General features: G+C 41.1%; 1 protein-coding gene across 1 annotated transcript in view; it reads left to right on the top strand.

The window, feature by feature from the left end:
• Positions 1 to 574: 574 nt before the first annotated feature.
• pcsk6 (proprotein convertase subtilisin/kexin type 6) overlaps positions 575 to 16,966 on the top strand; it is a 29,287-nt gene continuing 12,895 nt past the window's right edge. The window contains exons 1-10 of the mRNA XM_029460033.1: positions 575 to 639; positions 880 to 1,282; positions 2,845 to 2,949; positions 3,300 to 3,410; positions 3,500 to 3,643; positions 3,878 to 3,954; positions 4,701 to 4,789; positions 5,442 to 5,614; positions 5,697 to 5,909; positions 9,159 to 9,259. Of these exons, the coding sequence (XP_029315893.1) occupies positions 1,124 to 1,282; positions 2,845 to 2,949; positions 3,300 to 3,410; positions 3,500 to 3,643; positions 3,878 to 3,954; positions 4,701 to 4,789; positions 5,442 to 5,614; positions 5,697 to 5,909; positions 9,159 to 9,259 (1,172 nt within the window). The 5' untranslated portion in view covers positions 575 to 639; positions 880 to 1,123. The remainder of the gene's footprint in view (positions 640 to 879; positions 1,283 to 2,844; positions 2,950 to 3,299; positions 3,411 to 3,499; positions 3,644 to 3,877; positions 3,955 to 4,700; positions 4,790 to 5,441; positions 5,615 to 5,696; positions 5,910 to 9,158; positions 9,260 to 16,966) is intronic.

A 16,966-nucleotide genomic window follows, 5' to 3' on the forward strand; every position in this document is an offset into this window, starting at 1 on the left:
CATCAGTTTTTGAAAGATACCATACAAGAACACTAAGAGTCTACACAAGCTTGCAGCTCTGTGAGGCTGTACTTAGGAACAGCTGTGATTTGAGTTAACTGCTAACATCAGCATGCAAAAAAGCTCACAATTACAATGCTAACTTGCTGATGTTCAGAAAGTTCCCCCCAATGTTTTTAATTCTTCTCCATATCTTAGCTCCACAACTGGCACTTAACACAGAGTACAGCTGAGGATGATGGGAATTCGTAGTTTTGCAGCTATTTGTTCATAAAACCAAAGTATTGGACAAATTAAAATTTGGCAACTGTCACAACCTGGCTCGAGAGGAGGCGACAAGGAGGGAGACTACACAATCCATAGCGTTGCTATATGGTTTAATTAAGTGAATGATACACAAAGTACAAGCTAAATACAAATAGCAGGCAACAGGCCAGAGGGAAGAGAGCAAGAAGATCTTGCAGGTCTGCTTTATATCCTGAGTCCACCCTGCTCACGTGTACTGCATCACTGACAAGGAGATGACGAGGTCTCAGCGTCACCAATCAACCTCCTGAAACACAGGTTAAGCACACAGCCTGGGAAGGACAGGACAGCCAGCTCTGAGGCCGTCACACAACCCATCCAACTGTTTTTGAGGTATTTCTGGACAGACAGACAGGCAGACAGACAGACAGACAAACAGGCAGACAGACCAACAGACAGACAGTAAATTGGTTATTGAACGGGGCATCTATACATTTTGAACTTGAAATTAATGTATGTTGTCGCCTAAACGCCAACGACGCCTACAGTTTTGTTTTCCTATATGACATGCCACAAATGTATGAGTGTGAGTTTTAATTTTGTCTACTATATTTAAATGTGCGGTTGTTTCAGAGTAAAGAGCAGTGGAATCCCTCTGCAGCTAAATGAGTGCATGTCCCAGCAGCAGCATCAGATCCCGTCTGTCTCCCTGTGATTCTTATCGCACAGCGCCTCCGCGATTTTCAACCGGACAGTGAATTTCACCAGGACGTGCTCACAACATGATGGATTCAAGACAGACTTTCCCCCGAACCTGCGCTGCTTACTGAACCAACGATCCGATTACTGTCTTTGCTTTTCCAGCTCTGAAGTCAGGATGACTTTATTCCTGCTTGTCATTGTACTCACTGTTGAAATGAGTCATTCAGTGGTGTCGGGACACGTTTATACAAACCACTGGGCAGTGCGGATCACAGGGGGGCAGGAGCAAGCGGATAGAATCGCAGCAAAATATGGATATATAAACTTTGGACAGGTAATAACACATTAGATTTTTCTCTTGATTTCTTATTACTGTTTTACTGTCTAATGTTTAATGGTCACTGTTGCCAAACACTTGATCTCACGATTGTATGAAACAGCTGTGAACGACAATTTGAAAGCTATAATCTAAAATGGCTACATTTGATAAATAGGCTAAACATTGTTTTTCTGCTAGGAAAGATTTAGGAATTCACACTTTGAGTAAATACACCCACGTGACTGACATCACATGGATTTCCTGTAACTTTAATTTATTAAATATATAGATTAATGTGTGAGGTTATTCTGAGGTAGGCTAAATGTTGTAAGAAATGTCAAACTGTAACTTTCCAAACTGTGTACATTTTCTTGATGGAGAGAACTGATGGTCTTCTGATTTGTTAATAAAGATGAACAAATCACTACCACTGTCTAACATGTCGAGCCTTTATATATATATTTATTTACATTTATTCAAAGTTAACTCATTTAGTGCTTTATAGATCAGTAATAAGAACATAATAAGACTCACTTTTGGGTTGCCAGATTGAGAAAAATCCCTCTTGCTGGTGTTTATCCTCCTCCAGCAGTACACCTTATTTATCCTTTAGATATAAGTCATCAGGTCGACATGCCCTCGACCAAAATCCATTTGTGAAATCCATGGATTTTCCACAACCTGGCAGCCCCAAACCTGCTCTTGTTAATGGATTATAACTGATAACAATATACAGACAGGAAGTGACAGCAGTTCCACCTACAATTATGATATCACATGATGCAAAATGACAGGCTTTAAATGAGGAAAGTGCAGAAATGCGTTTAACACATGTCCTGTGTGAGCTTCCATCCTTTTGTATGTGGTTTTATGTGCAGAGTATATCATTTTGGGATGATGGGTATCATGTGATCTCTTACATTTAGGTAAAGCTGTTATTTTTTGTTTGTTCATAGCCTGCTTTTTGTTCACATATATTTTTACCTTAGAAAGACCCTGGAGGTGGAACATTAGAATTTTAAGAGCTTCTTCTCCTCTTTTGATTTTTATCGTGCACTTGAAGGAGTGGATCACCTGCTTTGTTCATGAGTGATCTATAAACCTTCAGTAAATCATACAATCACATGAATAAAACTACAAGTTACAACTTATATTTTAATCCTTTATAAAGTCTGCCTCATGAGAAAGTGTCTGTACCAGAGAATAACACGAGACATGTGTGGATGCAGGAGGCAGGGAGAGGATGGAGACAGATGAATAGTTTAAGACACAGCAGTGTGCCAGCTGTGCACATGTGCTGAGAATCCTGCTCACATTCTTGTTGCAAAGAGAGAACATTCACATTTATTGAGTGATATCATATACTATATACAGATGGCCCAAATGTATTTTCATTAGAATGCTTTGTAGAATCAGGTTTATGTTTAAATCTAAAAACGTCAGACTACATCAGTGTAAAAGCCATTTAGATAACAGCAGCTCAGATAGACAGAATATATAGCATTCAGCCATCTTGTTATAGTCCACGTTTCTTTGAAGTTGTTGTCTTGATGTTGCTGTTGGATGTGTTTGGGCAGATAGGAAGTCTGGAGGATCATTACCATTTCCACCACAGCAGAGTGGTCCGCAGGGCTGCGTACTCTTTGAAGGGCCCCCACAGCTTCATCCACATGGATCCTGAGGTGAGACTCAGATCACTTTCTTTCAAGTGGAATCAAAATAAAATATTCCTCTTGTCTAAAGCCTTCCCAGCAGACCTGCCAACCCTGGATGTAGTTTAAAGTACTACACTGGCAGCAGTTGTTAAACATAGTTCTATATTATTTTCCATTACATTTGTTTACATAGTGGTGTAGAAATGCTGTACACCTTTTGTGATGTAAAAGGATTTATTTCTCCCAACAAAATGCCCAACAATCAAATAAAAATTGGGTTCATAAGAGGAAACATGTTTGCTTAGAGAAAAAAGTGTGGCTCTTTTTTAACTTGAAACTGACTTTAGTGTTCTTTCCATTTCTATTGCCACCCTTAGGTGGACTGGGCTCAGCAGCAGGTGGTAAAACCAAGAGTAAAGAGGAATGCCCAAAGTGACCCAAGTGTCATTCATTTCAATGACCCTAAGTGGTCCAACATGTGGTACATTGTAAGTACAGTCCACGGAATCGTTCTTCGTGTACTTTTTGTCGAGACAAGATAAGAAGTTTGGTGCTTGTCATCCACGTGTCTCTTCAGCAGTGCGGTGATAAGAGCAGCCGTTGTCGCTCGGGGATGAACATTCTGGCAGCTTGGCAGAGGGGCTACACCGGCAAGAATGTGGTGGTCACCATATTGGATGACGGCATCGAGAAGAACCACCCTGATCTGGCTCAGAACTATGTATGTGCGACTATCCAACCTTCTCAAAATATGGATACAGTTCAAAATCAAAACACGTCCTGTGAATATAATTTTTACATTTGACATATTGGGTCATTGCCCTAAATTTTTAACCCATGTTTAACTCCTATTCATCATTCCAATACCACACAAAAAGAACTGAGATTGAAGTTTCAGTGACGCCCTCATCTCACATAAGTGTTGACATTTCTTCTGTTGTCATGTTTTCTCTAGGACCATCTAGCAAGTTATGATGTCAATGGGAATGACCATGACCCTACGCCACGTTATGACTCCCGCAATGAAAACATGTAAGAAAGAATATCACTTTAATATATGACCAAGTGACCACACAGCAGAAGTAGTTCCAGAATGGTTCCAGACTCATTTTCAGAATATCTAGAAGTACTGTGGGCCTCTGCGTCCAACAGTTTTTGTAACTTACATGCCCACTCTTCGCCTGGATGCTCACCTGGTAGAGCATGTGCCCCATGTACAAAGTCTGAGTGCTGCAGCGGCCTTTGCTGCATGTCGTCCCCTCTCTCTCATCCTTTCCCATCTATCTTCTGCTATAATATAATCTTTAAAACTTAAAACTTTCTTTTTTTTAACTAAATCAATGGGCCTGTTTGCAAACTACATGATAATACCTACACCTTTGATGTGCAAATCCTCCTCTTTTTCTATTTCCAGCAGAGCTTGCATAGACTTGCAAAAGCACCTTAAATATCAACAGTAAATGTCAGGTTTTGATGTCAGTCCCAATCAATCAAAGGCTTTGAATTGATTTGAACTTTTTACTAGACTTACCTTTTGGCATCAATGATCATACGTAATTCATCATAAAAGAAGCAATAATACTCTCCATAGTGTGTTTGTGCCTATGGTGTGTTGGTGTGATGATTGTAGTTTATAAAATAAGTCTTTTCACCAGTATGCGTCAGGCTATTTTATTTCAGACATGCCTCCTAGAAATGTGCCTTTCAACTTGTCATTGACACAGATCAAGCTATGTGTCAGGCTGTAATTTCTGTGTTTGCTCTCTGTTGACATGCAGACATGGAACTCGGTGTGCGGGTGAAGTTGCAGCAGCTGCCAATAACTCCCATTGTATTGTTGGGATTGCCTATAATGCTCACATTGGAGGTAGAGTGCTCTGTCCTTTTCTCAACACTTGAGCCACACTAGCAGTGTAATGTGTTGATCCACCACTTTGTTCCAGTCTCTCAGCAACTATTGGAAAAATTAAACGTGGAGCAGATAGTCATTGTCCCCCGAGGATGGATCCTAACTGTTTACTTATCCAGTGACATATCTTAAAATGTACTACAATCAATAAAGTTTGGTATATACATTCATAGTTAACAGACAATTGTTGTTGTATTACAGGGTCCAGTCAGACTGCACTTTCTATACAATATATTGTTTTTAAATGCTTACTAAATCAAATCATACAAAGATACAATTTATACGTCATTGTGAGTGGTGTTTCACTACCAAGAATCGAACCTCAGGTCTCTAAAAGAACTTTACCCCTGAAATTTGCATGTTGCATTAACAGCATTTTACGGTGTATGCTGGACCAGGTGGTGCTAACTAAGTTATTTATTTACTTTTGAGTACTTTAAACTACAGTATCATATGTTATGAGTTTAACATGTGGTTTGTGTGTAAAATCAAGTAACTACAATCATAACTACAGCCATCTGATAAAGTATCAGACAAAGATAACAGTGTCCAGTGCAAAGAAGACCATTTGTATGAGTTTGATGTATTGAGATTGTTACCTTGGACACAGGGATTCGGATGCTGGACGGTGATGTGACTGACTTGGTAGAGGCCAAGTCCCTGGGAGTCCGACCTGACTACATCGACATCTACAGTGCAAGCTGGGGGCCAAAGGACGATGGCAAGACAGTGGATGGCCCAGGACTGCTAACTAAGCAGGCTTTTGAGCAAGGCATCAAAAAGGTTTGAACTTCTCTGAGCAGAATTATGCAAGTATGATTGATTTGAGTAGAATCACAGCACCATGTCACTCCATGTCCCACAGGGCCGCAAAGGTTTGGGGTCCATTTTTGTCTGGGCGTCAGGTAACGGTGGTCGGCAGGGTGATCACTGTTCATGTGACGGTTACACCAGCAGTATCTACACCATCTCCATCTCCAGCACCACAGAGAACGGAAACAAGCCCTGGTACCTAGAGATCTGCAGCTCCACGCTGGCCACAACGTACAGCAGTGGAGAGTTTAATGAGAGGAAGATTGTGAGTACTGCCTACATTACAGCAACTCTACCTCAGACAGTTAGGCAGTAATTCATATGACAATTCAAAAACAAATTGGTTACACCTGAACCACTATAAGCTCTGATAAACCAACTGTACACCAACAAGTACCAAACAGCAGATAGTTAAAGCATTTAGCAGCCGAATAGACTTTATGCTAAGTTGTTAGCATTGAGTTAACAAGCCACATCAATGAATCTTTGAGTCATATTTGTGTTCACGTTCTGGTCATTTTACTGGTAAATTTAGTAACCACTATTGATAACTGCCTTACCTGTTTATAATAGAAAAAAAACAAAGCTTTACTCCCAGGTATTACATCACATGTCACTATTATGAAAACAGCTCTCTCATGATGAGCTATAAGGTGAGGCATGTACTTCAGAGGCATGAAGCCAGCGTGTACAAAGGTTGTTGTAAGGTGTCATTTGAATGCATGTGTGAATGGGTATGTTGTTTGTTTGAGTGTGTGTGTGTGTGTGTGTGTGTGTGGGAGTGTGTGTGTGTGTGTGTGTGTGTGTGTGTGTGTGTGTGTGTTTGTGTGTGTGGGAGAAGACCAAAGATCAGCGGAGGTTGTGTTTGCTTAGACTCTGGTGTTTCTTTCACGTCATACGGAGAGTAAATAACAACTAAGAGAAATGTGACCAAGTGAAGAGACATAATGATTTATGTTCACAACATACACACACACACACACACACACACACACACACACACACACACACACACACACACACACACACACACATACTCACAGGTAGTCACAACAACAAACTGTGAGAATCTGGAGCAGGGTTCTGTCTCTTACTTCCAGCCGTGTCTCTCTGTGGTCCGGTCACACACTGTGTTCCTCAGTGTAAACATTATGCTTTGGTTTATGTAAAACCAGCCAGAGTGACAAGAGTACCAGCTCCCCAGTGCAGTGTGTAAGGCAGAGGTCAGCTTGTGGAAAGGAAACCACGCACAGTATCTCGCAGACCTTCTCCGCCCATCTGTCATTTATTTGAACAAGCAGCTTTGAGTGTTTTAGTGTTTCTTGCAGTTTTTTTATTTATGATCATGGCTTTTGAACACAGAAGGAACTTAATCGAGACAAATCAAGTCATTGCACAAAGATGTTAAACAGCTCTATGCAGCTAGGCAAGTAATAGTTTTGCTTCTAGACTAGTCTACTGTAGCCTGGTTCTAAACCTCTGAAACAGTCTGCCCGTTTCTTCAGTGATTCAAACAGGCCATGTGGAGTGTTTTCTGACAGCTAGCCATTTAGAGGTTTGTAAATGGGAATAAGGAAGGGCACGTCATCTTCCTTTAACAGAGCCTAAATAAATTACAACAAAAAATTGAATCAGAAATGGCTGATTAAGGATTAGATTGACACAACTATCCAGATTGTTGTAAATCTTTTTTTTTTTTCGACATATTTCTTTGATCACCCTGACAATTGTTCATTTGCTACTATTGGTTAGGGAAACGCAAAAGAGAACCGCAATCAGCTAACACCATCATGCTGATAGACCGAATAATGAAATAAAAAGGAAACTCAGTCTGATTTTGAGGCTAAGTTAAATGTAGGTTAGACATCTTCACAAAGCGTAAAATGTAAAGATCTGAGAACTGAAGTGATGTGGTTTCTTTTTAAAGACACCAGTAAAGACAGCCTACCCAAATACTAAGTCCTTTAAGCCTTGATATATTCTTAAAATGATTGTAGGCTGATTTAGTGATTACTAAACTTTAGGCCGGAGTCCATGAACAAACCCAGATGTCTTGACGGTTTTGTAGTCTTTTATTTTAGCGAATGAAGTTGAGACTTTTAACCATTATTCTTTGGGTCCAAAAACAATTATTTCTGTGTTCTCTGTTTGACTCAATGAAATGTTGGTGCAGCCAATCAATGATTTGTTGGATGACTGACTTGTATGGGACCATAGTAACCTGGTGATATCCTTATATAAATCTGTGTGTCGTCTGCATAATCATGGTAAAACATTCAGTTGTTTTCCATAATTTGAGCTAGTGGGAGCATAGAGATTGAACAGAAGAGGCCTGACAATGGAGACTTGGGGAATGGCACATTTCTTTTAACTCAGATGTGTAACTATGATCAACACAAAGTATTCAGTCCTTTAAATAGGAAACAAACCAGTATAGCACTGGTCCAGAAAGGCCAACTCAGTTTCCATTCTGTCCAGTAATATGTCGTGGTCGACCTTGTTGAATGCAGCACTGAGATCCAATAATAATACCAAGACATAGATTTTGCCAATGTCTGTGTTTAAGTGGATGTTATTTAGGATCTGAAGAGCAGTCTCTGTGCTGTTGTGGGGTGTGGTCCAAATCCTGACTGGAAAACATAAAACACTTACACTACACCACTACATTTTAGAGGAAAATATTTTTCACAGAAAAAGAAAAAAAAGAAGAAATGTCCAAAAATAGGAACACATATTTCTGTAGCAGAACATTGTGTTTTCTTCTTCTGCTTTTGCTTAGTTAAAACAATCCAAGTTCTGGACTGGTACTATAATTCAAATGTTGCACAATTTCTTCATAAATGTAATCACTGACAGGAGCATATTGTACCATGCTAATTGGATTGTTTTTAACTGTACAAAACGACAATACAGACCCTTTACCAGATATGGAAGAACTGACAGCTTGTCTAATTTTCAGAATTTTGTCAGTAAAAAAGGACATTGCATGACTTAGTGGAGTTCAGGAGTTCAGGGGCTTCTGACACAGGAGGGTTTGTCAGCCTGTCAACATTAGCAAACAAGGCACACGCTTATAATTGTTTTTGCCTTGTAGTTCTCAGTTCTAAATTAAGTATCTCTTAATAGATGTCACAATGAACCTGGAGATTTATTTTTGCCACCTGCTTTCAGCTTTTCAACACCTCACACTCAGTTTTTACCGGCGTTATATTTCTCCATAGGGCTTTTTTCTTATCGTGGGAGCAATGGCATCAATACTATTGTAATTTTAGAAGTTAAAATATCTACAAGATCATTGACTGAGACCCACGAGAGGACAGGTGTGGTAAAGAAAGTCTGAATAAGTAATTCAATGCTTTTTTCAGTGATATAGCATTTTGTGATTTCCCCTGTTTGAACATGTGTATGCACAACCAGTACAGCATAGATTAATAATAGAATGAGGTTCATATGAAATCAGATCTATGAACAGTGCATCCATTGGGAACTATACTGTGTTTGTGCTCCCTTGCAGGTAACCACTGACCTCCGGCACCGCTGCACTGATGGTCATACCGGCACTTCTGTCTCCGCTCCCATTGTGGCTGGAATCATAGCTCTCGCCCTGGAGGCCAAGTCAGTGTAGTTTTCTAATTCTTGCTGTTTACTGTCATAATCATCTCATTACTCTGTTCTCGCCTTCTCCTTCACCATCTGTCTCCTGTCTTTCCTTTCTGTCTGTTTAGGTCTTCTGCTGACATCTAAACTGTAGGTGCTGTGTCAAGACACTTTTATCTATAAACTGCATAGTTACACAGGCTAAAATACATTTCTCAAAACATCACATTTCCTTTTTTTTTGGCAGGTTTCCACAACTTCTTGCTGAACTTTCACAGCTTCTGTCCTGATTAGTATTTTAGACCTCTTAATAAACATTTAGTGTAACTGTTTTTTTTATGAAATAATGCTGCCATTGTACTGCATTTTCCATTCCCTATGTGTGATGAAATTCACCTATATCATGCGGTCAAAGTTCAATTAGGTTGAGCCAGTGACTGTGTCCAAAATCCCTCACTACTCACTATGTAGTCCACTACTCACTATGTAGTCCACTATCTAGTCCACTACTCACTATGTAGTCCACTATGTAGTCCACTACTCACTATGTAGTCCACTACTCACTATGTAGTCCACTTTCTAGTCCACTACTCACTATGTAGTGCACTATCTAGTCCACTACTCACTATGTAGTCCACTATCTAGTCCACTACTTACTATGTAGTCCATTACTCACTATGTAGTCCACTCCTCACTATGTAGTCCACTACTCACTATGTAATCCACTATGTAGTCCACTACTCACTATGTAGTCCACTATGTCGTCCACTTCTCACTATGTAGTCCACTACTCACTACGTAGTCCACTATGTAGTCCACTACTCACTATGTAGTCCACTATGTAGTCCACTACTCACTATGTAGTCCACTATGTAGTCCACTACTCACTATGTAGTCCACTATGTAGTCCACTACTCACAACGTAGTCCACTATGTAGTCCACTATGTAGTCCACTACTCACTACGTAGTCCACTATTTAGTCCACTACTCACTATGTAGTCCACTATGTAGTCCACTACTCACTATGTAGTCCATTACTCACTATGTAGTTCACCACTCACTATGTAGTCCACTACTCACTATGTAGTCCACTGTGTAGTCCACGATGTAGTCCACTACTCACTATGTAGTCCACCACTCACTATGTAGTCCATTACTCACAATGTAGTCCACTATGTAGTCCACTACTCACTATGTAGTCCATTACTCACTATGTAGTCCACTCCTCACTATGTAGACCACTACTCACTATGTAGTCCACTACTCACTATGTAGTCCACTATGTAGTCCACTACTCACTATGTAGTCCACTATGTAGTCCACTACTCACTACGTAGCCCCCTATGTAGTCCACTACTCACTATGTAGTCCACTACTCACTACGTAGTCCACTATATAGTCCACTACTCACTACGTAGTCCACTATGTAGTCCATTACTCACTATGTAGTCCACTATGTAGTCCACTACTCACTGCGTAGTCCACTATGTAGTCCACTACTCACTACGTAGTCCATTATGTAGTCCACTACTCACTACGTAGTCCACTATATAGTCCACTACTCACTATGTAGTCCACTATATAGTCCACTACTCACTATGTAGTGCACTATGTAGTCCACTCCTCACTATGTAGACCACTACTCACTACGTAGTCCACTATGTAGTCCACTACTCACTACGTAGTCCACTATGTAGTCCACTACTCACTACATAGTCCACTATGTAGTCCACTACTCACTATGTAGTCCACTATGTAGTCCACTACTCACTATGTAGTCCACTACTCACTCACTATGTAGTCCACTATGTAGTCCACTACTCACTATGTAGTCCACTACTCACTACGTAGTCCACTATGTAGTCCACTACTCACTACGTAGTCCACTATGTAGTCCACTACTCACTATGTAGTCCACTATGTAGTCCACTACTCACTATGTAGTCCACTACTCACTACGTAATCCACTATGTAGTCCACTACTCACTACGTAGTCCACTATGTAGTCCACTACTCACTATGTAGTCCACTATGTAGTCCACTACTCACTATGTAGTCCACTACTCACTACATAGTCCACTATGTAGTCCACTACTCACTACGTAGTCCACTATGTAGTCCACTCCTCACTATGTAGTCCACTACTCACTACGTAGTGCACTATGTAGTCCACTACTCAATACGTAGTCCACTAAGTAGTCCACTACTCATTATGTAGTCAACTATGTAGTCCACTACTCACTATGTAGTCCACTACTCACTACGTAGTCCATTATGTAGTCCACTACTCACTACGTAGTCCACTATGAAGTCCACTTCTCACTTTGTGATCCACTACTCACAACGTAATCCACTATGTAGTCCACTACTCACTACGTAGTCCACTATGTAGTCCACTACTCACTACGTAGTCCACTATGTAGTCCACTACTCACTACGTAGTCCACTATGTAGTCCACTACTCACTATGTAGTCCACTATGTAGTCCACTACTCACTACGTAGTCCACTATGTAGTCCACTATGTAGTCCACTATGTAGTCCACTACTCACTACGTAGTCCACTATTTAGTCCACTACTCACTATGTAGTCCACTATGTAGTCCACTACTCACTATGTAGTCCATTACTCACTATGTAGTTCACCACTAACTATGTAGTCCACTACTCACTATGTAGTCCACTGTGTAGTCCACGATGTAGTCCACTACTCACTATGTAGTCCATTACTCACTATGTAGTCCACCACTCGCTATGTAGTCCATTACTCACAATGTAGTCCACTATGTAGTCCACTACTCACTATGTAGTCCATTACTCACTATGTAGTCCACTCCTCACTATGTAGACCACTACTCACTATGTAGTCCACTACTCACTATGTAGTCCACTATGTAGTCCACTACTCACTATGTAGTCCACTATGTAGTCCACTACTCACTATGTAGTCCACTACTCACTCACTATGTAGTCCACTATGTAGTCCACTACTCACTATGTAGTCCACTACTCACTACGTAGTCCACTATGTAGTCCACTACTCACTACGTAGTCCACTATGTAGTCCACTACTCACTATGTAGTCCACTATGTAGTCCACTACTCACTATGTAGTCCACTACTCACTACGTAATCCACTATGTAGTCCACTACTCACTACGTAGTCCACTATGTAGTCCACTCCTCACTATGTAGACCACTACTCACTACGTAGTCCACTATGTAGTCCACTACTCACTACGTAGTCCACTATGTAGTCCACTACTCACTACATAGTCCACTATGTAGTCCACTACTCACTATGTAGTCCACTATGTAGTCCACTACTCACTATGTAGTCCACTACTCACTCACTATGTAGTCCACTATGTAGTCCACTACTCACTATGTAGTCCACTACTCACTACGTAGTCCACTATGTAGTCCACTACTCACTACGTAGTCCACTATGTAGTCCACTACTCACTATGTAGTCCACTATGTAGTCCACTACTCACTATGTAGTCCACTACTCACTACGTAATCCACTATGTAGTCCACTACTCACTACGTAGTCCACTATGTAGTCCACTACTCACTATGTAGTCCACTATGTAGTCCACTACTCACTATGTAGTCCACTACTCACTACATAGTCCACTATGTAGTCCACTACTCACTACGTAGTCCACTATGTAGTCCACTCCTCACTATGTAGTCCACTACTCACTACGTAGTGCACTATGTAGTCCACTACTCAATACGTAGTCCACTAAGTAGTCCACTACTCATTATGTAGTCAACTATGTAGTCCACTACTCACTATGTAGTCCACTACTCACTACGTAGTCCATTATGTAGTCCACTACTCACTACGTAGTCCACTATGAAGTCCACTTCTCACTTTGTGATCCACTACTCACAACGTAATCCACTATGTAGTCCACTACTCACTACGTAGTCCACTATGTAGTCCACTACTCACTACGTAGTCCACTATGTAGTCCACTACTCACTACGTAGTCCACTATGTAGTCCACTACTCACTATGTAGTCCACTACTCACTACGTAGTCCACTATGTAGTCCACTATGTAGTCCACTATGTAGTCCACTACTCACTACGTAGTCCACTATTTAGTCCACTACTCACTATGTAGTCCACTATGTAGTCCACTACTCACTATGTAGTCCATTACTCACTATGTAGTTCACCACTAACTATGTAGTCCACTACTCACTATGTAGTCCACTGTGTAGTCCACGATGTAGTCCACTACTCACTATGTAGTCCATTACTCACTATGTAGTCCACCACTCACTATGTAGTCCATTACTCACAATGTAGTCCACTATGTAGTCCACTACTCACTATGTAGTCCATTACTCACTATGTAGTCCACTCCTCACTATGTAGACCACTACTCACTATGTAGTCCACTACTCACTATGTAGTCCACTATGTAGTCCACTACTCACTATGTAGTCCACTATGTAGTCCACTACTCACTATGTAGTCCACTACTCACTCACTATGTAGTCCACTATGTAGTCCACTACTCACTATGTAGTCCACTACTCACTACGTAGTCCACTATGTAGTCCACTACTCACTACGTAGTCCACTATGTAGTCCACTACTCACTATGTAGTCCACTATGTAGTCCACTACTCACTATGTAGTCCACTACTCACTACGTAATCCACTATGTAGTCCACTACTCACTACGTAGTCCACTATGTAGTCCACTACTCACTATGTAGTCCACTATGTAGTCCACTACTCACTATGTAGTCCACTACTCACTACGTAGTCCACTATGTAGTCCACTACTCACTACGTAGTCCACTATGTAGTCCACTCCTCACTATGTAGTCCACTACTCACTACGTAGTGCACTATGTAGTCCACTACTCATTATGTAGTCAACTATGTAGTCCACTACTCACTATGTAGTCCACTACTCACTACGTAGTCCATTATGTAGTCCACTACTCACTACGTAGTCCACTATGAAGTCCACTTCTCACTTTGTGATCCACTACTCACAACTTAATCCACTATGTAGTCCACTACTCACTATGTAGTCCACTACTCACTACGTAGTCCACTATGTAGTCCACTACTCACTATGTAGTCCACTACTCACTATGTAGTCCACTACTCACTACGTAGTCCACTATGTAGTCCACTACTCACTACGTAGTCCACTATTTAGTCCACTACTCACTATGTAGTCCACTATGTAGTCCACTACTCACTATGTAGTCCACTACTCACTATGTAGTCCACTACTCACTACGTAGTCCACTATGTAGTCCACTACTCACTACGTAGTCCACTATGTAGTCCACTACTCACTATGTAGTCCACTATGTAGTCCACTATGTAGTCCACTACTCACTATGTAGTCCACTACTCACTACATAGTCCACTATGTAGTCCACTACTCACTACGTAGTCCACTATGTAGTCCACTACTCACTATGTAGTCCACTGTGTAGTCCACTACTCACTATGTAGTCCACTACTCACTACGTAGTCCACTATGTAGTCCACTACTCACTACGTAGTCCACTATGTAGTCCACTACTCACTATGTAGTCCACTACTCACTATGTAGTCCACTATGTAGTCCACTACTCAATACGTAGTCCACTATGTAGTTCACTACTCATTATGTAGTCAACTATGTAGTCCACTACTCACTATGTAGTCCACTACTCACTACGTAGTCCATTATGTAGTCCACTACTCACTACGTAGTCCACTATGAAGTCCACTTCTCACTTTGTTATCCACTACTCACAACGTAATCCACTATGTAGTCCACTACTCACTACGTAGTCCACTATGTAGTCCACTACTCACTATGTAGTCCACTACTCACTATGTAGTCCACTACTCACTACGTAGTCCACTATGTAGTCCACTACTCACTACGTAGTCCACTATTTAGTCCACTACTCACTATGTAGTCCACTATGTAGTCCACTCCTCACTATGTAGTCCACTACTCACTATGTAGTCCACTACTCACTACGTAGTCCACTATGTAGTCCACTACTCACTACGTAGTCCACTATTTAGTCCACTACTCACTATGTAGTCCACTATGTAGTCCACTACTCACTATGTAGTCCACTACTCACTACGTAGTCCACTATGTAGTCCACTACTAACTACGTAGTCCACTATGTAGTCCACTACTCACTACGTAGTCAATTATGTAGTCCACTACTCACTACGTAGTCCACTATATAGTCCACTACTCACTATGTAGTCCACTATGTAGTCCACTACTCACTATTTAGTCCACTATGTAGTCCACTACTCACTATGTAGTCCACTATGTAGTCCACTACTCACTCACTATGTAGTCCACTATGTAGTCCACTACTCACTACGTAGTCCACTATGTAGTCCACTACTCACTACGTAGTCCACTATGTAGTCCACTACTCACTATGTAGTCCACTATGTAGTCCACTACTCACTATGTAGTCCACTACTCACTATGTAGTCCACTATGTAGTCCACTACTCACTACGTAGTCCACTATGTAGTCCACTACTCACTATGTAGTCCACTATGTAGTCCACTACTCACTATGTAGTCCACTACTCACTATGTAGTCCACTATGTAGTCCACTACTCACTACGTAGTCCACTATGTAGTCCACTACTCACTATGTAGTCCACTACTCACTACGTAGTCCACTATGTAGTCCACTACTCACTACGTAGTCCACTATGTAGTCCACTACTCACTATGTAGTCCATTATGTAGTCCACTACTCACTATGTAGTCCACTACTCACTACGTAGTCCACTATGTAGTCCACTACTCACTACGTAGTCCACTATGTAGTCCACTACTCCCTATGTAGTCCACTACTCACTACGTAGTCCACAATGTAGTCCACTACTCACTGTGTAGTCCACTACTCACTATGTAGTCCACTACTAACTACGTAGTCCACTATGTAGTCCACTACTCACTACGTAGTCCAGTATTTAGTCCACTACTCACTATGTAGTCCACTACTCACTATGTAGTCCACTACTCACTATGTAGTCCATTAATCACTATGTAGTCCACTCCTCACTATGTAGTCCACTACTCACTATGTAATCCACTATGTAGTCCACTATTCACTACGTAGTCCACTATGTAGTCCACTACTCACTATGTAGTCCACTACTCACTACGTAGTCCACTAGTTAGTCCACTACTCACTATGTAGTCCACTATGTAGTCCACTACTCACTACGTAGTCCACTATGTAGTCCACTACTCACTACGTAGTCCATTATGTAGTCCACTACTCACTACGTAGTCCAATATATAGTCCACTACTCACTATGTAGTCCACTATGTAGTCCACTACTCACTATGTTGTGCACTATGTAGTCCACTACTCACTATGTAGACCACTACTCACTACGTAGTCCACTATGTAGTCCACTACTCACTACATAGTCCACTATGTAGTCCACTACTCACTATGTAGTCCACTATGTAGTCCACTACTCACTATGTAGTCCACTATGTAGTCCACTACTCACTATGTAGTCCACTACTCACTATGTAGTCCACTATGTAGTCCACTACTCACTACATAGTCCACTATGTAGTCCACTACTCACTATGTAGTCCACTATGTAGTCCACTACTCACTATGTAGTCCACTATTCACTACGTAGTCCACTATGTAGTCCACTACTCACTATGTAGACCACTAC

This window comes from Cottoperca gobio, chromosome 3 (assembly GCF_900634415.1).
Source record: "Cottoperca gobio chromosome 3, fCotGob3.1, whole genome shotgun sequence".
Classification (NCBI taxonomy): domain Eukaryota; kingdom Metazoa; phylum Chordata; class Actinopteri; order Perciformes; family Bovichtidae; genus Cottoperca; species Cottoperca gobio.